General features: G+C 32.5%; 4 protein-coding genes across 5 annotated transcripts; all 4 read right to left on the bottom strand.

The window, feature by feature from the left end:
• Positions 1-48: 48 nt before the first annotated feature.
• Positions 49-3,498, bottom strand: LOC123201337 (NAD(P)H dehydrogenase (quinone) FQR1). The gene is made up of 4 exons (XM_044616792.1): positions 3,348-3,498; positions 1,668-1,761; positions 582-844; positions 49-488 (listed from the first exon to the last, which is right to left on the bottom strand). Exons 1-4 carry the CDS (start codon positions 3,368-3,370, stop codon positions 257-259), a joined length of 612 nt encoding a protein of 203 aa, XP_044472727.1. The 5' UTR covers positions 3,371-3,498; the 3' UTR covers positions 49-256.
• A 6,062-nt stretch (positions 3,499-9,560) lies between these two features.
• Positions 9,561-10,239, bottom strand: LOC123201871 (G-type lectin S-receptor-like serine/threonine-protein kinase At4g27290). The gene is made up of 2 exons (XM_044617439.1): positions 9,923-10,239; positions 9,561-9,823 (listed from the first exon to the last, which is right to left on the bottom strand). The coding sequence occupies exons 1-2, from the start codon at positions 10,121-10,123 to the stop codon at positions 9,722-9,724; spliced, it is 303 nt and encodes a 100-aa protein (XP_044473374.1). The 5' UTR covers positions 10,124-10,239; the 3' UTR covers positions 9,561-9,721.
• Positions 10,240-10,337: 98 nt separating this feature from the next.
• Positions 10,338-14,242, bottom strand: LOC123201869 (receptor-like serine/threonine-protein kinase SD1-8). 2 transcript variants are annotated; one of them, XM_044617437.1, is made up of 7 exons: positions 12,434-14,242; positions 12,145-12,270; positions 11,916-12,052; positions 11,620-11,830; positions 11,275-11,512; positions 11,039-11,189; positions 10,338-10,937 (listed from the first exon to the last, which is right to left on the bottom strand). In XM_044617437.1, the coding sequence occupies exons 1-7, from the start codon at positions 13,698-13,700 to the stop codon at positions 10,632-10,634; spliced, it is 2,436 nt and encodes an 811-aa protein (XP_044473372.1). In that variant the 5' UTR covers positions 13,701-14,242; the 3' UTR covers positions 10,338-10,631. The 2 variants fall into 2 exon arrangements, with proteins under 2 accessions (XP_044473372.1, XP_044473371.1); XM_044617436.1 differs by having other exon boundaries at positions 12,145-12,276; positions 12,434-14,241.
• A 367-nt stretch (positions 14,243-14,609) lies between these two features.
• Positions 14,610-19,088, bottom strand: LOC123201865 (G-type lectin S-receptor-like serine/threonine-protein kinase At4g27290). The gene is made up of 7 exons (XM_044617432.1): positions 17,377-19,088; positions 17,163-17,285; positions 16,228-16,385; positions 15,928-16,138; positions 15,584-15,821; positions 15,354-15,504; positions 14,610-15,246 (listed from the first exon to the last, which is right to left on the bottom strand). Exons 1-7 carry the CDS (start codon positions 18,659-18,661, stop codon positions 14,941-14,943), a joined length of 2,472 nt encoding a protein of 823 aa, XP_044473367.1. The 5' UTR covers positions 18,662-19,088; the 3' UTR covers positions 14,610-14,940.
• Between the last annotated feature and the right edge of the window lie 1,691 nt (positions 19,089-20,779).

Below are 20,779 nucleotides of genomic sequence, written 5' to 3'. Positions count from 1 at the left end.
ACTTAAACCCAACTCACACTAGAAAATGACATATAAAACAAGTATCAATTAAATTACCAACACAAAGCAACCTGAAACAACTTTACTGCCGAGGAAAACAACTGTATGTATTACATGCGTACAAATCATATACGAATTGAAGCGAGAATTTATTGTTTGCAAACCTTAAGAGATATAGGAAATATAAATTCTGAAAGCGAAAAGAATGGTAGAAAAAGGCCATGTAAATGTGTTTATGGTATAAATCCGAATGTATTTAAGCACTTCCCTTGAGCTTCTTTGTGATGTTGGCAATGTACTTCCCCTGGTGGAAAGCTTGCTTCAATTCAAGCTCACTTGGCTGTCTTGAGCCATCCCCAGCAAAAGTTCCAGCACCATAGGGACTTCCACCTTTAATCTGCTCCATCTCAAACATGCCAGCGCCAAACGTGTATCCAATGGGGACAAAGATCATCCCGTGGTGAACAAGCTGAGTGATTGCTGTCAACCTGAGAACAGAATTAAATAGTTAAGTTTTCATTGGTTGTTTTGAAGGAGTTTGGTGATTTTAGTTAAAACTTGATCATGATATAGGAACCCACGCTGTAGTCTCTTGGCCACCACCTTGTGAACCGGTGCTATAGAAGATCCCAGCAGGTTTTCCTGCAAGCTGTTGGGCCCTCCAAAGACCGCCAGTTGCATCCATAAATGCCTTGAATTGAGCAGCCATCATTCCAAATCTTGTTGGGAAGCCGAAGACAAACCCGTCAGCTTCAGCAAGTTCTTGGGGTGTAATGATTGGTACATCACTTTTTGGTGGTGCACTCATCTTGCTGAGCACCTCCTGTGGTAGCGTCTCGGCAACCTATCCACATGTACATTAACATTAGTCCGGGTATCTTTATCAACTTATATAATGCAGAATAAGGCATCCATGAAAGTATTTGTACTTTTTAACAACCTATTAATGCACATCCACTAGATTTTACACTTCGATTTAAACAGGAGAGCAGAAGAAAATCATAACATATTGGCAATCAAATTAACTGAGAAACTCTAGAAGAGAATGAAAATGAATGGGTGACATGGTTGAAAATTCAGCCAACCAAGAAAACAAAAAAAATAAAGCATATCCCAGGTAAAGGGTATTAATTTGAAAAAACAAGATGAAAAAGCCAAGAGTAACATTAAATATGATGGGGAATCACGATGAAAAGAAGATAAGAGTTAATCAACTGAGATGCTTGACTGGTGAAGGAGATGCAATAACTCACAAATGATACAAGAGCTATACTCAAGAGAGCACGAGGGAAAGACGAAATGAATAAGTGTACAGCCTCGTGGAGACTATAGTATTAAATGAAAGCAACTACGCCAAAACTTTGCCATTGACTCCAAAATAATTAAATTTGAGAATGGAGGACAACCATCGATAATGGCATGACATCTAAACAATATACCACCTCAAAACCCTTTTTCTTGGTGAAAAGGAAACCAATTAGAAGTCTAAGTTATATTTCAGCAGGACCCTTTATCTATTCATAAAAGTGAGTGCATGCTCTGTAAATTTATTTGTTCCTCACAATGAGTTCAAAACATGCTATGTACAAAGCAAAAGTAAAAAACTTGGCAGTTTATTAAATAAAAAAAGAATGTGACGCAAAAAAAGCGAAGCAATGCATATCTACCTGCCATAATTGGGCTTCAACACCTTCAACAGATGAAGCGCCTTTCTTTATCTCTTCTGCAAGTTTCTCTACATGACCATACATGGAATAGTACCTGTAGTGGCAACAAGAAATTTTGATCAAAAGAGTCACATTGTACTAATAATATAGTAAAGCAACATTAAATGATCATCAAGAGCCGACAACATGCAAATTGGCATGCAAAGAAGAATAATAATTGACAACAATATCTTTTTCTAATCAAATATTGTACAGGAAAAGGAGAGAAAATGGTAGAAAATTCTTTCAGCAAATTCATTCAACTAAATATCACAAGAAAATATGTAAAATCTATTCCTTTCACTGAAATCAGAATGCAGTTACTTATGAAGATCTAGTACAAATCCTAAGTCACCCTAATAACTATAAATTATAACCAACTAGAGTTAAGGTCATTTACCATGTGTAACACACCACATATATGAACCATCATCTAACTTGTGAATTCAGAGTCAAATGATGATGGTACAAATGGATGGAATAGATGACTGAAAAACAGAAACATAGTGGCCTATAGATCTCTCATACATTTCAAATGGTCTTTGACTACACAACAGCAAACTATTTCAACTTTCTCTATCAAAAACAGATTAATGAAAGAGAAACCACAATTAACCTAGAGCTGTCAAAAATCTTATCTAAATTATTGGTTAGGTACTTTGTTTACAAACAACAATGCATCACAAACACAATTTGATTTGGCAAATGCCAAGTGGTGAATAGAAGCTAATGAGACCTCTATTCCATAGCGGCAGCCAGATCATGTTTTCAGCTACATGAAACTAAGTAGGGAAAAAATTATTACCCAGCCGATCACTCATGAAAGCTACAAATTAAGAGTGTAAATAAAGGAAATAACTAAATTAGTGAAACAAAAAGAGTCGGTTTCAAATTGATCTAATTCTTAAACATGTTCCTGAAACATGAATACTTATAGCATTTCAAAACTAAAAATGAAAATTCTCATGTCCTGTGCAAGTTTAGTTTTATAGAATTAACAGGTGATAATTAAATGAGCATTATGTACAACATCACAAACAAAAATGATTCACAAATATAGTATGATAATAGAACCATACTGCCTCACTAATTAGATAATCTTTACTTTTCACACCAATCAACCAAATTCAGAACGAGGTATCTCTCTGTAAACCATCTATATATTACAAAACGAGCTTCCATATCCATCCAATTCAAATTCATCACAATAAACACAGCTTGAATCTAAATTTAGACACAAAACTGAGCATTATATTCAGAATTTTCTTCTTCAATATGAAATTAAAAAAATCTTCACAACCTTCAAATTACATTAATTGTTCCTTATCACCTCAAAACGTCAATCATTCCACGCTTCCTCAGCTGAAATGTTACTCTCAATAATTTCCATTCATAACAAAACGACTCTTTCATAATCAAAGCAATTCAAGAACTAAAATTACAAATTCTTAAAAAGCTAATCCGATAAAAGAATTCATGGTAAAACCTACAACTAAAGCTCACTAATCACACAGAATGAAGTTAAACCAAAAAAAAAAAATTGAAAGCAGAAACAGATCCAAAACTCAACATCGTAAATTCTAAGTAGAAACTAACGATCAGCAACAAAAATCACAAAACAGACAAGAGAGAAATACGTACACAATATACACTTTGACGGCCATTTGTGGATTAGTCTTCAACAAGTCACTGAGCTCTCTCTTCCTTTTTTTTTACCTTTGTCTCCTGTCTCTGAGATTGAGATTTTCCACGATTAAAAACGTCGACGCTGGAGTCGTATTTATAGTTCCATCACGGGAGAAATTTGAAGTTATGACCCCCTTTGGGTGAAATAAAACGACAGCGTTTCGAATTTTTGAATTAAAATAAATTATTAATGATGATATGTTGTTGTCACGCTTATCATCATCATCATCATGGTCGTTGGAAACTAATTCTCTAGAAGATGTTAATTTGAAATATTTATTTTATTTTTATATATAATTAATCTTAATATTTTCTTATTTTAATGGAAAATCTCAATTTCCCCCATATTTGGTACAAAAACAGTCCAGATACATTGCCTATTTTTGGGTTTTTAGTAAAATTATATAAAATATAGGAAAAAAATCTTTGACATATCTCTTATGCAATATTTTAATATAGGCGTATGAAAATAAAAATGGTATAGGAAATAAAGAAATTATTATTATTATTATTATCATTATTACTTGAATATGATATAAAAGAATAAAAGTGTTCAAAATTAATTAGTCGAATCGGTCTAGTAATTTTTTGAACCAATTCAAAATTTCGGTTTGAAAATATCTTAGACAAAAATAGAATTAATTTAAAAATTAATTGATTTTAAACTGTTCCAAAAAACTAATTAATTGAGTCGAGTTTTTTATTAACTAGTTTTGAACTAAATTACAAGAAGTTATTTTATTTTATTATTATTATTTTTTAGTATTTTAAAAAATGTGTTTAATATTTTATTAATTTTGATTAAATTTTTAAAAACTAATTTAGTTTGATTAATTGATTTTTATGGAATCAAAAGCTGATTTTTATATTTTCAAACTAATATTTGTATATTTTTTAAATAACTTATTTTTAAATTTGATTTTCAACTCCATTATAAGATATTTTTTAATAATAAAACTATGTGTACTCACTTTGAGTACACAAATACGTACACATTTATATGTGTCATCATGTGATTGGATGATTTTAAATTAAGAATAAAACAATAACCAATCATATGATGACACATATGAGTGTGTATATATCTGTGTACCCAAAATAGGTACACATAGTATTGCTCATTTTTTAATGCCCCCGAATAAGAAATACAAAAAAACAAATCCTAAACGAATCTCTTGTGCAATATTTTAGAAATAAAAAAATAATATTTGTTTAATTAAATAAGTAATTTATGTACATGCATGCATGTGGATGTGGGGGAATGCAGATTCGGAAACAATTTGGGCACGTCCAGAAATGTGCAGTGATGGTCGGGAAATTACAAGTGGCGGTGTTGAATCCAGACCGTCGGATGAATAAGTGGAGGGCGGTGATGATTTGGAGATTAACGGTATTGATGGGACCGATTGCGCGGGTTCAACGTTCAAGTGATTCGGCTGGTGATTGGTGGATGCTGTTTGACTTTTCAAATGTTCAAGTGCTGACCAAAATTTTGATTAAATTAATTAGCCGCAAAACAAAAGTTAGTGGAATTAATTGGGCTTTGAGTCAAGAAAATGCAACTCTCGATTTTCCATAATGGATGCTTCAATTTTCCAAATTTTATCATTTGAGTTTACTAAATCACTAAAACTGCCAGTAAATATATTTTTTTATTATTTTCCTTAAGATTTTGTTGTATATAAATATTTTTCTCTGAAAATTGAAAAAATTAAAATTTCAATCTTTACTTGGATAACGATAAATCGTTTAAACAAAGAAAATTCATCTCTGGATGAATTATCCATCTACCAAAAAGGAGAAATAGATGATAAAGGTCAACTATTAATCAGAATAAAATTGATTAAAAAAGAGAAAAAAACTCTAAAAAAATTATTAAATTATTAAATTTTAAATTAAAAAATTATTAATTTTTTAAAATTTTAAAAAATAAAAATAAGATAAAATTTTAATTATTTTAAATATTTTTATAAATAAAAATTTTAATTTTAATTTTGATAAAATGATAAAATATTTTAATTTTTAAAATTTTGAAATGAGTGTTTTGGAGTAGCCAGAACAGGCGGGAATACGTCTTTAGGCCATTTACAATTAATCTGTTTGGTCCAATTAATGCGTGGAAGGCCACAAAGCATTATTTGGAATACAAAGCTTAAAATAGTCAAAAATTGCAACTCCCTGTCGCATAGTCAATATGATCACCATGAATTAAAATAGGCCAATGAACTATTTCCCACTTAAGTTTAGATGTGTTTTTAAAATTATATCAGTAAAATTTGAAAAATAAAAAATTTCATTCATCTATTTAAAATCTCAGTTAAGATTAAGAATAAAACTTTCATTTAATAAAAAAAATTTAAAAACTAAAATTTAATTACCTTTACTTCTTTCAGTTTGAAAATCTCGTAATTCTTTACAACTAAAAATTTTAAAAATCAATATTTCTCCTATTGAGTTTGCAAATCGTTATCAGAGACGATGAACTTTATCGTCTCTCATCGCATTGGCTCTCCTTTCTAGCTTAACTCTCTTTATCGATTACATCTTAATTACTAACGAAACCTATTTTCTTTGATAAAGATAAAATCATCTTTGTTAAAGTGTCTTCGTCGGAGGAAATAGGTTTTGTTCGTGATTGAGATGTGATCAATAAAGAGAGTTAAATAAAAAAGGAGAGTCAATGTCGTCGGGAGAGAGTTGCCCAAATATGTGAGATTATAATTGGTGAGTGACGATTGCAGGCCTTAAGGGGAAATGCTGATTTTTTAAATTTTAAATTAAAAAAATTGTAAGATTTTAAACCTAAAGAAGTAAATGTAACAAAATTTTAGTTTTTTAAATTTTTTATATTAAATAATAATTTTATTTATAATCTAAAGTTGGGTAAAAAATAATCATTTGACCATTAAAATATTTCTGCTTAGTAAAATAGTATATATTAAAATATTATTATAGTGATTTGCATTAAACGACAGCGCTGCACGTTCAATTTATAAATCAATCAAAGAGATTTTTATTGGTATACTTCACCCTTGGAAAAAGACAAACGTAGACTTCAAAATCTGTGGATAAATGAAAAGCCTAACACGAAATTCTTCGACGAAAAACCGCACTTCTTTCACATTTTGCTGCATCAAAAAAATCCAAGATTCAGAAGACCAAGTCAAAATGGTACGTAATGTTGACGTTTGATTTTGTCATCAAAATAATCAAGAGTGTTACTACATGTATAAAGTATTTATTTGAATATCCAAATTATTCTAATTTGATATGATTTTTATTTGTTGTATATTATTTTTTTTGTTTCATATGAGAATGATTCTATTTCAGATTATATCATAATTATCAGTATCTTACGATATACGATACGTATCCTATAATATATATAAAAAGTGATATGTATTATAAGATGTATTAAAATTAATACGATGTAGTGAACGTATCATATAATACAATACATATTATTGATATTAATCGATATATTTTTTAAAGAAAATAATAATATAATATAATATATGTTAAAAATTTTAAATTTTTAAATATACTTGTGATATTTTTTAAAATGATGATGTATTAATTATAATTTTTTATTATTTTATTTCTTAAAAATTATATTATATGATATGATTATAATACTATATAATATATTATTTTGTCAATAATATTCATTCAATTCACAATTCAATCAACAATTCTTCATGGTATAAAAGCAATTGTTTTTTTTTTCCTAATTTCATATTTTTCAATTTTGAAAACTGGTTTTTTTTTTGTTTTAAGACTTCATCTTTTTCTTTTGCAGCCACCCCCCACAACTTTCAATATTTCTCACTTCATCCCTATCTTCAACCGTAAGAAACAAACTTCTCAACAAATCTTTTTCCTCAATCTTCGGCAAACATCTCCATTAAGCCTGAATTGATTATATATATTTTTTTAATTTAAAATTATTTAATTATATAATAATATATTATTTAAATATCTAATTAGATATTTTACCGTAAAAAAAGGTTAGAATTTTCATAAACACTCATAATTTATCTGAATCCACTCACCTCACCATCATCTTTCATAATTTTTAAAGGGGTCCACGTACAAGTGTATGAAAATGGGAGGATGGAATTGGCTTTACCTTGAAGAATATTGTATTTGTATTTGTCAGCTTGTCTACCTCCATAATGTTCTTTCAATCAATCCTCTTCTTGTTGCCTTCTAATCAAAGGTATCTATACGTATATACATTTTTGACTTTTTTGTCTACCTTGCACTCATGGATGCTTCCTCCTTTCTCTCACCACAGCATCTTGTTTGTAAAGCTTGTTTTCATATTGAATGACAACATGCATACGTAACAAATACTCCTCGAATAAGACGGTAAAGCAATACTTTTAATATATTGGTTTACTTCTAAAATATTATCTAATTTGGAGACACCGTTTTTTATTTTCGGTATTTACAACCTAAAATATACCCTAATAATTTTGATCCAAAAAGAATAACCTTTTATCATATTGTAATATTTGTAAAACAATACTTATACTATATTGGTTTAAATATCTCGGTTTACTGTTAAAATATTATTCAATTTGAAGATACAACCTTTTACTTTTGATATTTACAATTCAAAATATATCCTGATAACTTCGATCCAAGAGGAATAACTTTTTATCATACTGTAATTCTTGTAAAACAATACTTGAAACATATTGGTTCAAATATCTGAGTTTATTGTTAAAATATTATCAAATTTGGAGACATAACCTTTTGCTTTTGATGTCTGTAAATCAAAACTCATCCTGACAGTTTTGATACAAAAAGAATAACATTTTATCATATTGCAATACTTATAACAAACTGGTTCAAATATATCGGTTTATTGTTAAAATATTATCTAATTTGGAGGCACAATATTTTGCTTTTCATGTTTGCAAATCAAAACATATCTTGACAGTTTTGATTCAAGAGGAATAACCTGTTATCATACTGTAATAAGGACATTGGGCAACCTAGTAGGCTTATTCCATCTTAGTGTTTGTTTGCCTCAACATCTATATAAAGGATTATGTATGGACAATATTGAAACCGTTCTTTCAAGTAGCATTACATTTTTTGCAAATTTTTTTGTTGTTGGAACTATGTGGTATGGTCCAGTAATTACCCCATCAAATTATTTGGTCCCACCCTTTATCAATGGGATTAGGGGTATTTTCAACAAAAAATATATCAAAGAATTAGTGTTAGACTAGCCAAAAATCAAAGTTTATCATAAGCTTGGTCTAAAATTTTTGCAAAATTAGCTTTTTAATAATTACATTGGAAATATTCTGGCAAAAAAGGGATTATTTAAAGTAGATTCAGAGGATAACAGAGATAGAATAACGCTCATAAACTATTTAATTAGTATTTTTAGGAATACATATATATATATAACATTTTTTTTATATTTTATTGATACGAGATTGGTCTAAGAAGTGTTACGTTGACAATGTAAGAATAGAGATTAAATAGAAATAACGTTGTCTGACAAGTCAACTTATCGGTTATGTCTTTATTAAACACAATTTGGATAAGGCTTACAGAACCAAAGTGGGTCTATTCTATGTACTATTTGGTTTTTGTGCATTTATTTTGAAGCATGAGCTTGAAAGCTATTAGAAACCTTTAATCTTTGAGCTTTTAGTTGATACAGTATTGTTGGTGAGAAATTGAATTAAGATAGGAAACAATCATAATCAAATGTTAAATTATAGTTGGTTCTGTTAACTTCAATTGAGACCCATCATCAGAAAAGCCTTATTATTCAAATTAAAATTACAATATTAGCACTGCCTGAGTCTGAAATTAACAAGATATTCATAGACCAAATCCAAAAGTTTGCCCAATAACAGGCTTCCCTGTTGCAGAATCTGGCCCCTGTAATTTTCTTTCCATCAAGAAACCACCAAAAGTTTTTGCCAAGCTAAGATTTGAAATTTTTCGGATTCGTCTTATGATCAAGTAGTACATTACTTGCTTTTAGATTTCTTTATATAATCCTCAATCTAAAATCTTGATGAAGATAACGATCTCTGACAATGTCACAAATAATTCAGAAATGCTTGGACAAATCAAATAACTTCTTGTTTGATCTAGCAGAGATAATAATTAAGTTAGTTTATTCTCAGGCTTGAATTGTCAAAAAATAAACCTTAATCTTGCTTGAACACATTAAATGTCTGCAACAGAAATACACTAAGCTAGCAGACCAAACATGACAAAGTCTAGGCTGTTGTTGGGCGTGAATTCATTTATCAGCATTTTCTCTTCTCCTTCAATGCAGCATCCTGAAAGCTTTACAAGATTCCTATAACTTTAATCCTGAACTCATTTAATCCTTGCCTGGAAATCTTTGAAAGCCTCTTGACCATGATTTCTTGTCCATATAAAAGTGTACCCTGGAAAAGATTTTTTGTGAATTTAGTTACTTTGCCTGAGTACAATAGTAGTAATATGTGTTCTTTTTAAAATCAGTTTATATAGTTCTATGAGCTTACTTTGTACACAGCTCCTAAGCCATCTTCTGCAAGCTTCATGTTGACTGAAAAGTTATCAGTGGCATCAGAAATTGTATCTAATTCAAACAGTGGAAGCTCCAGGGCTTCTTTTGGATCATCCTTTTCAAACAATGTTGTCCCAAGATGAAGATAGTGCAACCTTACAAAATGGAGTAGAATTTGATTGGTTGGCCAAGCCATGTGGCGGTCTTCAGATTCACTAGATCCCAAATTTTCCACTGGAAAATGAACTTCATTGATTGATTTATGCAAACATGTTTCTCTCTGCAATTTTCACATTAAGTTAGGCTTCACCATTAATCAAGGGAAATCTACCAGGCAGACTATATATCTATAGTGTTTCTACTTGAGGGTAAACATAATTTCTTCTTAGTTTCAGTTGATACAATTTATCTGCTAAAAAAGAGAGGAGAACTTTAAATTGCAGATTGTTAGTCATATTCATGTGCCAGAAAGTCCATTAATCTGCACAAGTACATTGAACTTTCTGAAAACAAATACATTTTGAGGATGAACTGCATTCCTCCAATCTTCTATTTCTATTCCCACACCAATATCTCATTCTGGATATAGAACGAGTGTCACAGGTGGGATGTCTGATAATGACTGAAAATACAAACACCCACCTCTGTAGATATTGTAATACAAAGTATAAATAATGTGGAATTGGACATATACAGTTAGAAAACTATCGAGCCTCCAAAAGTGAGATAGTGATTTCATTCTTTGACGTTAATCCAGAATCGCCAGATGAAAGGCCCGGCTCAAGTTTATTCCTGCTCATCAAGAAACCAGGTTGTTTTGGCTGAGGCAATACATTATCACTGCCAAGCATCAAAACAACAGATGACATGTTTGGCCTGTCCACAGGATACTGTTGAACACATAATAGACTAATGTGGATGCATCTTATCACTTCTGAAATATTGCACGATTCACCTAACACTGGATCAATCAATTCCGAAGGCTTGTTTTCGTTCCATAGTTTCCACGCCTAAAACATAGAAAAACCCTTCTGTTATTTTTGATTCATTGGTCAAAATTTGATTAAAAGTTGAGACTTCCATTTTAGGCAATTTAATGTTCTTCACTTACATATCCTGTGAGGTTGAGACCATTCTCTGGATGATAGAACCCTCTGTTTCTCACCCCACTTAAGATCTCCAACAATAAAATGCCGAAGCTAAATACATCAGATTTAGCAGAGAACAGTCCTTCACTAGCGTATTCTGGTGCCATATAACCGCTGGGGAAGAAATTTGAAAAAAAGGATTCGTTTCATTAGTGAGTGAAAGTGAAATATAAAGATGTCAAGAGAATATTACACTTACTATGTTCCAACCACTCTTTTTGTGTTTGCTTCGGTTTGATTTCCACAAAATGTTTTTGCCAAACCAAAGTCTGAAATCTTCGGGTTCATCTCATGATCAAGTAAAACATTACTTGTCTTAAGATCTCTATGTATAATCCGCAGTCTAGAATCTTGATGAAGATAGAGAAGACCCCTTGCAATCCCACAAATAATGTTGAAACGCTTTGACCAGTTTAATAGTTTACTTCTTGTTTGATCTGGCATGTGTTATATTCAAATTAGTGCATTTCCTGCTTGATTTGCTTTTTGTAAATGATCTGTCTATAATAGACATAAGTAGGCCAGATGAAATTCATAAGGTTACCAAAGATGAAGTAGTCCAGGCTCTTGTTGGGCATTAGTTCATAAATCAACAATTTCTCCTCTCCTTCAATGCAGCAACCAAAAAGTTTTACAAGATTTCGGTGCTGTAGCTTTGCAATTAGTGTAACCTCATTCTTTAACTCATTTAATCCTTGCCCAGAAATATTTGAAAGCCTCTTCACAGCTATTTCTTGTCCATCTGCTAGCGTTCCCTGGGAAAAAGGTAAATGTGAAATAAATAGTAAAATAAGTGCTCTTCTCATGTGTTCATATCACTAGCATGTTTCAGTGTTTTACTTGGTATACAACTCCAAAGCCTCCTTCTCCAAGCTTGTTGCAGAATGAAAATTTATTGGTGGCTTTCGCAATTGTAGCTAAATCAAACATTGGTAGCTCTAACTCTTCTCTTTCCTGATGCATTTCCAGGCTGTTTTCTGCTTTCTCCAAAGTAGTGAAATTATCACTATCATTAGCATTCAGAGGTCACCACAAAACAAAAGTTTGGAAGCAAACAGAATGTCATTACCTTCTGTATTTGCTCTACTTTTGTATATGCATTTTTTGTGAATGCAGTAGCTCACTATGAGCACTCCAGCAGTGACAGCAACGACAATAGCGGTTATCACCAGTATCTTTGTCTTGTGATCATCTTCTGTCTCTTGATTAACATTAAAATATAGAAATGCAAAACAGTTAGGAAAGCCAATCATGCATAGAAGACAGCAAGAAATCGGTCTGCGATGCAACTGCATATGCCTTCTTCATTCTGTACAAGACAACTTATTTGAAAACAAAAAGACAATGAAAGCTAATACCTAGTTCTGAAGCAGACATTCGCATATACAAGTCCTGACCACCATTTTGTATGTTTCTGATATCAATCAGATCACCAAACCACATGGCGCAGCCACTGCCTGCCCCTCTAATATCTGAGTTAGTATATGCCATACAAGAAGAATTCTGTAAGCATTTCTCCCTGCATTCTTTGAGATTCATACTATTGTTCACCCAAGTCTCTGAAGCATCTGGCAGCTTCAACTCAGAAAATTTGACAAAACCATCTTTGTTTGAGTAGTTTAATGGTTTGTTGCGCACACATCCTTGCCAGTCCAAATTTTCTCCTGATTTAGGCTTAAAACCTTTCAAACATTGGCAAATTGGTGTCTTGCTGGTGATACAGTACCCATAGGGGCCACAAGTACCATAATTGTCACAGTAATCTCTTGGTACATATGAATACACATTCCAACTTTCAGTTCCTTCACTCCAAGCAATTCGTTGGCGTACATAGCCGGTTTGGTTTAAAACAATCCTTGTGATTAGTGATTTATCAGTAATGCTGAATGAGTAGTATAACTCTTCCTCATTAGATACCATGTTGAATATGAAATCTGGATTAGACATCATTGCTTCTGCACCACTGAATCCAAGACCATTCCAGGGGCCACTCCTATAAACCTTTTCTGAGCCCTTCAACAGAATTGGCTCAGGATAACCTTGTAGCTCTAGTCTCCAAATAAAGTCTCCAGGAGACGGGTCATCTGGGCTCTTCCAAGCTGTTAAACGTCGTTCAAGACCATTCTTAAAGTCCCATCCAAGCTTCATTTCTGGTAGCAATGTATCAGATGGATAGTCAAAGCTTTGCCACAAGAAAGTTTCTGAATTACCAACTTGCTCATCTCTCAGGACAAAATTTCCTGAATCCAAAAGCTCTGCCATCACTGGATTCTGGACTTCACTAGTCAAGTTTGTCGACCACACTACCGTCTTGTTCTGGCTTGTTAAGACAAGATTACCTGTGCTGTTTATCATCAACAATCCTGAAGAATCATTAATGGGGCTGAGTCTGTTTGCCACCCAAACAACAGTTTGAACTGGGATCTTCTTGTACCAAATTCCCAAGTAACGATTCTTGGAACTGCCAGGACTGAAGAAACCAAGCTCGAAAGTACCATTTTTTGAAACCAAGGTGTTGCCATCACTTAGATATTGGGATGAGCTAATGGTCTCAGCTGCACCTGAGAATTCACAAAAGAGAAACAGTAACTTAAAACTAATGAAAAAAAAGGGAAGAATATCCATTGTTGCCTGGATTTTGAGTTATTTGTAACAACTTTAAGATAAAAGCCATCAAAACTAGTCCGTCAAGAGGAAAAGTAGTCTGAATCCGATGATGCTGACTCATGTTTCATTCAACCAAGATTAGAGACTTTTAGCTCAAAATAAAATTTTTTCCATGATTGAATAAATGAACCAAAAATAAAAAACAAAATGTCTTATAAAAGTATACCCAGTCTTGTTCCAATATAAGAAAATGTTGCTGACTTGCTGCAACGTAACTTGGACCTGAAAGATTGGTCAAACTTTGTGGCCTTAAACATTTCAAATGAGTCCAAAATTTCCACCCTGGAAGCAGTACACGCGTTTCCACCTGAGGGAATGGCTTAATTCTTTGGTTTTGCTTTGAATTATTGTTTTTCTATGCACTGCCATTTATTGGCATTCAAGATTGGAGTTCTTAAATTTGGTGGATGAAGAGAAAGCCTAATGCATCCATTATCTGTTTCTTAAATGCAAGCTTTACACCAGTTTTCTGATAACAAACCTGCTACAAGAAACATTTATTTATATATATATATATATATATATATATATATATCTCCCACCCTCGGCGGGACTCGAACCCCAGTGCATCTAATACCATATGTGCACAAAAACAATCAAAGGCGTCCTATGCCCAAAATTCCCAAAACATTAAAACAGGGTTTGAAATTATCTCCTAAGAAGAGGAGCGAAAAAGAGACCAAAGCCCAAAGGGCATAGTTGCAACAAGTTTTTCGCCAGCTCCAGAGATCAAACGATAACAAACTCCAGAAATGGTTTTAGCCATCATTGGAAAAAAAGATTATAGTAAAAAGGAAAAAGATGCTAGAGAGATTTGAAAAAATTACCCTTGCAAATCTTGAAAGATTCATTTTAAAGATTAGTTCATTAGACAACAATATGATATTCTCCAGAAAATAAATTTTCCCATCAAAGCAACAAAGAGTGTTACTTTGAGGAACTTATCATCATATTAATACAACTGGAGAACAGCATTCTGTATTTTTCATAAACTGTAAAATTGATGGACTATGTGTCCTAATATCCGGGCTGACTAAGAAAATAAATGGGAAACTATGCATCAATTGTACAGGTGAAAAAACTTGTCTCATCACTTCTCAATCAAAATTCTATCAAAAAATGGTATCCTTGTATAAAGGAATTTGATGCAGGACTACAAAAGATAAAAGAAATGTTGATTAGTCGTGTAGTTAGAAAACTATCGAGCCTCCAACAGTGACATAGTGATTTCATTGGTTGAAGATGATTCAGGCTTGCTTGATGTAGAACCTATTTCATGTAACTTCCTGTCCATCAAGAAACCAGGTTGTTTTGGCTGAGTTAATACACCATCACCACCTAGCATTAGGAAAACCGATGACATGTTTGGCCTGTCCTCAGGATACTGTTGCACACACAAGAGACTGATGTGGATGCATCTGATCACTTCAGATAAATGGCATGATTCTCCCAACATTGAATCGATAATTTCTAAAGGCTTGTCTTCTTTCCACAATTTCCATGCCTAAAACATACCAAAAGCCTTTGTCATTAGGATTTTTCGGTCTGAATTTGATAGTCTAAAGGTAAACTATAAAGCTGTGCTGAAATTAATGTAATATTTTCACTTACATATCCTACAAGGTTAAGGCTCTCGTCGAGATGATACAAACCTCTGTTTCTTATACCACTTACTATTTCCAGCACTAAAATGCCAAAGCTAAAGACATCAGATTTTACCGAGAATAGCCCATCAGTGGCATATTCTGGTGCCATATAACCACTGTAGAGATGGTCAACAGAAAGTTTCAATTATTGAGTGGAAGTGAATTAAAACAATGGTGTGATAAAAAAATACTTACAAAGTTCCAACCACTCTTTTTGTGTTTCCTTCAGTCTGGTCTCCTCCAAAAGTTCTGGCCAAGCCAAAATCTGAAATTTTTGGATTCATCTCATGGTCAAGTAGTACATTACTTGCTTTGAGATCTCTATGTATGATCCTTAATCTGGAGTCTTGATGAAGATAGAGAAGACCTCTTGCAATCCCACAGATAATGTTGAAACGCTTAGACCAGTCTAATAGCTTACGTCCTTTTTTATCTGGCAAGTATCATATCCAGGTTAGTGTGGTATCTAGCTTGAAGTTTCAAGGCTAGTAAAAGACTACACTAAACTTGTAAGGGTCATAATTTTGAGGGATGCTGACCGAAAATGAAGTTGTCCAGACTCTTGTTGGGCATGAATTCATATATCAGCAATTTCTCCTCTCCTTGAATACAGCAGCCAAGAAGCTTTACAAGATTTCTGTGTTGTAGATTGGCAATCAGTATAACTTCATTTTTGAACTCATTTAATCCTTGCCCAGAAATTGCAGAAAGCCTCTTAACAGCAATTTCCTGTCCATTCTCTAGTTTGCCCTGAAAACAGATATAAGAAGTTACTTAGGATATTTGAAATAAGATCAGTACTTTTTTTCAACCATTTCATTAATGTGTTGCAGAATTACATGGTAAACAGGTCCAAATCCACCTTCTCCAAGCTTGTTGTTCAATGAGAAGTCTCTGGTGACTTTGACAATTGTAGCCAACTCAAACAATGGCAGCTCCAGGTTTTCATGCTGATCTTCATTTTGGTTATCGGTTTCCTTGTTGATTTCTGTTTTCTCTGAAATAAGGGACATATTAACTACAAATAATGAGGTTATGAGCTCTGTTTAATAAACATTAATTGCCACAAAACACCTATGCTGTTATTTTATTAGGAAATGAAGAACAAAATTACAAATGAAGATGAACATCCTCCAGAAATAGACAAATGCCACTATTATGAAATACATATATATATAAACCCCTTGAATTATAACTGCTAACAACTCAGAATAAGACTAGAAGAAACATATAATCTAATCCAGTAGGCGCAAATGGCGTAATAGATTAATTAAAGCAACGGAAAAACCATAACAGCATGCCCCAGAAACACTCCAGCAAATGGCACACAGAAAGCACCAGGAAATTAACCAAAGCTCCTCAGATTTCGAAAACCCCCTGCAATTGCCCAAGATCGCCAAAAAGAAAAAAATAAAAATAGAAACATATCATTTCAACCAAATTAGCAAATATGTACCCATTCCATATAACATCAAAATTCTAGTTCATAACAAATTAAGAGTAAATACCAGAATTAAGTTATTTGGAATGGATACATATTTGTCAAAGTATATTAAAATACAAATTCCAAAACTTTCATTTTGCAATTGGTTTTACGCCTTACTGATGGCGTTCACAAGGCATTCACAAAGAAGTCTAATTGAAAAGTAGATCGAGAAAAGTCTCAGCCATTCTCTATTAGAGAACGGTTGGATGGAAGAAAATTGCTACACTCATTTATGTTGATGGAAAACAAAGGACCATAAATTTCTTAAGGCAAACAGAGTAACATTACCTGATGTTTTCTTCTGCCTCCTCCTGTAAATGAAGTAACTAAGTATAAGCACAAGCACCCCAGCTATTACGCCAATTGTAGTAAAAATTATTGCTATTGTCTTCTTCTTTCCATCACCCGACCCTGAGAAACAGTTTGGATGATGCCAAGGAAATTAATCAATAATACTAACCCAAAGAAAATCTAGGTAAAACAAATATGATTAAGCTAATACCTAGTTCTGAAGCAGACATTCGAATGTACAAGTCCTGCTGCCCAGCGGCTGTCATCTGTCTCATATCAATCAAATCACCAAACCACATGGTGCAGCCACTGCCAGCTCCTTCAACGTTTGAATTTGAATATGCCATACAAGAAGAGTTATGTGAGCATTTCAACTCACATTCCTTGAGATTCATACTTGCATTAACCCAAGAATGATTAGCATCCGGCAATTTCAGCCCCTCAAATTTGATAAAACCATCTATTGCTGACAAGTTCAATGGTTTATTCCGCACACATCCCTGTGACCAGTCCACATTTCCTGGTGATCTAGGTGTGAACCCTTCTAAACACTGGCAAATAGGGGAATCACTAAGAATACAAACCCCATAGGGACCACAAAGTCCATAATTGTCACATCTATCTCTTGGCACAGTTGCATAAACAGTCCAACTTTGAGTTGTCTCACTCCAAGTAAATCTATCACGTTGATACTCAGTTTGGTTCATAACAATTCTGGAGATCACTGAATCATCCGTGACATTGTATGTGTAGTACAACTCATTGTCATTAGATACAAAGCTGAAAACAAAAACCGGATTAGGCCTCAACTCTGGCGCGCCACTGAATCTCAGACCATTCCAGGGACCACTCCTGAAGAATTTGGTCGAGCCCTTCCACATAATCAACTCAGGATTTTCTTGTGGTACCAACTCCCAAATAAAGTCTCCGGGAGAGGGGTCATCAGGGCTGATCCAAGATGTTAAACGCCGCTCAAATCCTGTTCTTAAGTCCCATCCAAGCTTCATTCCTGGAAGCAGAGTATCAGATGGATAGTCAAAACTTTGCCACAGATAATTAGTCTCCGAATTCGCATCTTGTTCATCTCTCAGGACAAGATTTCCTGTGTCCAGTAGCTGAAGTACTACCCCGGAACTTGATACTTGTTTTGTAAAATTTACAGACCAAACTACACTTGTGTTCTGGTCCATTAAAAGAGGATTGCCGGAGCTGTTTATCATCAACAAACCGGACGAATCATTGACGGGATTGAGTCTATTGGCAACCCAAACAACAGTTTTAACTGGGATATCCTTGTACCATATTCCTAAGTAACGATTGGGGTTATTACCAGGACTGAAGAAACCAAACTCAAAGGTTCCACCATTTGAAATCAAGGTGGTGCCACTAGCATCGCTGAGAGACTGTGTTGAGTTAATAGTATCAGCTGCATAGGAGAATTCCAAGAATAAAAATAGAAACTTAAAACTGATGAACATGAAATAAAGAAAATCCATTGTTGCCTGCAGCTTCAGTCAGAAAGAAGCTCCCCCCTCCCTCAAGCAAGTTATACAAAAGAAACACTATAAACAAAAACAACATTTCTATCTAGAATGACGTTGACATATAGAAAATGATTTAATTATGCCTTCATTCAGAGTGCGGCAGCTGTTTCTGAATTTTTGAGTAGGATAAAAGAGACAGGTGGTTGAATTTCATAACTCCACAAGATTGAGTTACAGACAGGAACCCACAATACGAAATTGACTTACTTCGCCAAAAGGCGTCATCGTTTACCTTAGCTGATACCCAGAAATTTTCAAATACTATAATGAACCCACCTGCCACCACGATCAGTTATTTACGGTCGCTCTCTTTCTTTTCCAGACGTCCTATTTTTATTAATTTCTCGAGTTTATACCAACCCATATCAATTCCAAAGTCATGCCTCAGGTGAGTTCCAGTCCATAGATATGAGCATAACATCATTATCTTATGATGCTATATTATATATATGTAATATATATAAAAAAATAATATATATTTTAAAATATATTTATTTAATATAATATAATACATATTATATATATAAATTGGTATAATAGTTTTTTTAAATAGATAATAAAAATATAAATAAAAAATAATTTTTTAAAGTATTTATATTATTTTTTAAAATAATAATATATCAATTATAATTTTTTATTATTTTACTATTAATTAAAGGACTTATTTATTTAAGGTTTATTAAAAACTCGAACTGATATTTATTAATTATGAAAAATTTGAACCTCATCTACGACGAGTTAAAATTAACATATTTAATTAATTATATAAATAAAATTATTATTTAATTATAATATATTAAAAATAATAATTTTTTTATTAATTAAAAAAATTAATAATTTTTTTATAAATTAAATTTTAAAAAATTATATTCTCCGTAGAATTTCATTCGCACTCAAACTTCTTTTGACGTTAAAATTTGATAATTATCTCTCTTTTTCTTTTTCATTGACGAATACCATTTGATGAGATCTCTCTCTCTCTCTCTCTCTCTCTACAATGACTACACAATAAAGACAATGTCCTTATCTCTCACGGTGCAGATGGGTGGGGGAAGAAGTCTTTCCGCCTTTATTATATTATTGAGATTTTGATTTTCCGGACACGATGCCACGCACAATTGGACTTCTAGATGAATGGAAAATGGTTGGTGGCGTTAATGATGATGGATTAGGATTTGGTTGGCTGGTAAAGGAAATTAGGGTTCTTTAAACTAAAGATGGACCCATTTTCCACTTTCAATTTTGAAATTAAGCTTTCCATTTCAATCAATTTCTCTGATCTTACGTCAACAATGAGTAAGTAATTAGTTTACGTAGGTTTTGGTCAAAATGGAGAACTAACTGTTGAAATTGACAGTTACTGAAAACAGAAATAGAATTGAATTATTTAGAAAATCAATTTTATTTCCTTAATAAATGGGATTTGTTTTATTTTAAGCTCGGGGAAACAATTTACTCTGATATAAAATTTATTCTTTTTTCAAGTTTTTATTAATTAATATTAAAAATAAAAATATTATTTTAAAATTTTAATTAAAAAATAATTTATTTTTATTTTATTATTTAGTTTTAAAAATTAATAATTTTTCCTTAATTTAATTTTAAAAGTTAATTTTTTACCCCCACCACTAGGGTTCCTTTGGTGTTGGAAAACCGTCAAGAAGGGAGAAAACTTACCGTTGGTGGGGCTAATTTTTTGGGATATAAGTATAATATTTTGAACTTTAAAGGAGTGACGTTAACGTTAAAATATAGAAACTCTAAATGGTAAGATGAAAAAGTAACTTTTTAAAATTATTTAGAAGAAAAATTATTAGTTTTCAAAACTAATATGAGAAATGAGGATGAACTATTCTTTCTTCAAATAAAATTTTAAAATGATGATTTTACTCTTGGCAGTAACAATCAAAACTAACAGATTAATGAATTTTTGAAAATTAAAATGTAAAAACTTGAGAAAAGAGTAACCTTTAGACGAGAATAAGTCCTTTGGCCTTCGGGTTTTGATTTCTTCTCCTTATTCAAGGAATCAAATCAGATATGCTTGTATGTTTTTTTTTTCTTATTATT

Source organism: Mangifera indica, chromosome 18, assembly GCF_011075055.1.
Source record: "Mangifera indica cultivar Alphonso chromosome 18, CATAS_Mindica_2.1, whole genome shotgun sequence".
Taxonomy (NCBI): Eukaryota; Viridiplantae; Streptophyta; class Magnoliopsida; order Sapindales; family Anacardiaceae; genus Mangifera; species Mangifera indica.
The sequence above is the reverse complement of the archived record's forward strand: the minus strand, read 5'-3'. Positions and strand labels throughout refer to the sequence as shown.

Bases quoted from the DNA above. Each gene is read 5' to 3' on its own strand.
- LOC123201337 (XM_044616792.1), bottom strand. From the start codon at position 3,370: ATGGCCGTCAAAGTGTATATTGT. The intron at 1,762-3,347 runs GTACGTATTTCT...TTGCCACTACAG, and splicing joins GCCGTCAAAGTGTATATTGT to GTACTATTCCATGTATGGTC. The intron at 489-581 runs GTGGGTTCCTAT...TTCTGTTCTCAG, and splicing joins GGTGGCCAAGAGACTACAGC to GTTGACAGCAATCACTCAGC.
- LOC123201871 (XM_044617439.1), bottom strand. From the start codon at position 10,123: ATGGCTTGGCCAACCAATCAAATTCTACTCCATTTTGTAAGGTTGCAC. The intron at 9,824-9,922 runs GTAAGCTCATAG...AATCTTTTCCAG, and splicing joins GCTTAGGAGCTGTGTACAAA to GGTACACTTTTATATGGACA.
- LOC123201869 (XM_044617436.1), bottom strand. From the start codon at position 13,700: ATGGATATTCTTCCCTTTTTTTTCATTAGTTTTAAGTTACTGTTTCTC. The intron at 11,831-11,915 runs GTAAAACACTGA...CCTTTTTCCCAG, and splicing joins GCTTTGGAGTTGTATACCAA to GGAACGCTAGCAGATGGACA. The intron at 11,190-11,274 runs GTAAGTGTAATA...TTTCTTCCCCAG, and splicing joins AAAAGAGTGGTTGGAACATA to CGGTTATATGGCACCAGAAT.
- LOC123201865 (XM_044617432.1), bottom strand. From the start codon at position 18,661: ATGGATTTTCTTTATTTCATGTTCATCAGTTTTAAGTTTCTATTTTTA. The intron at 17,286-17,376 runs GTATTAGCTTAA...ACTGTTTCTCAG, and splicing joins AATGTCTGCTTCAGAACTAG to GGTCGGGTGATGGAAAGAAG. The intron at 15,505-15,583 runs GTAAGTATTTTT...CCATCTCTACAG, and splicing joins AAAAGAGTGGTTGGAACTTT to TGGTTATATGGCACCAGAAT.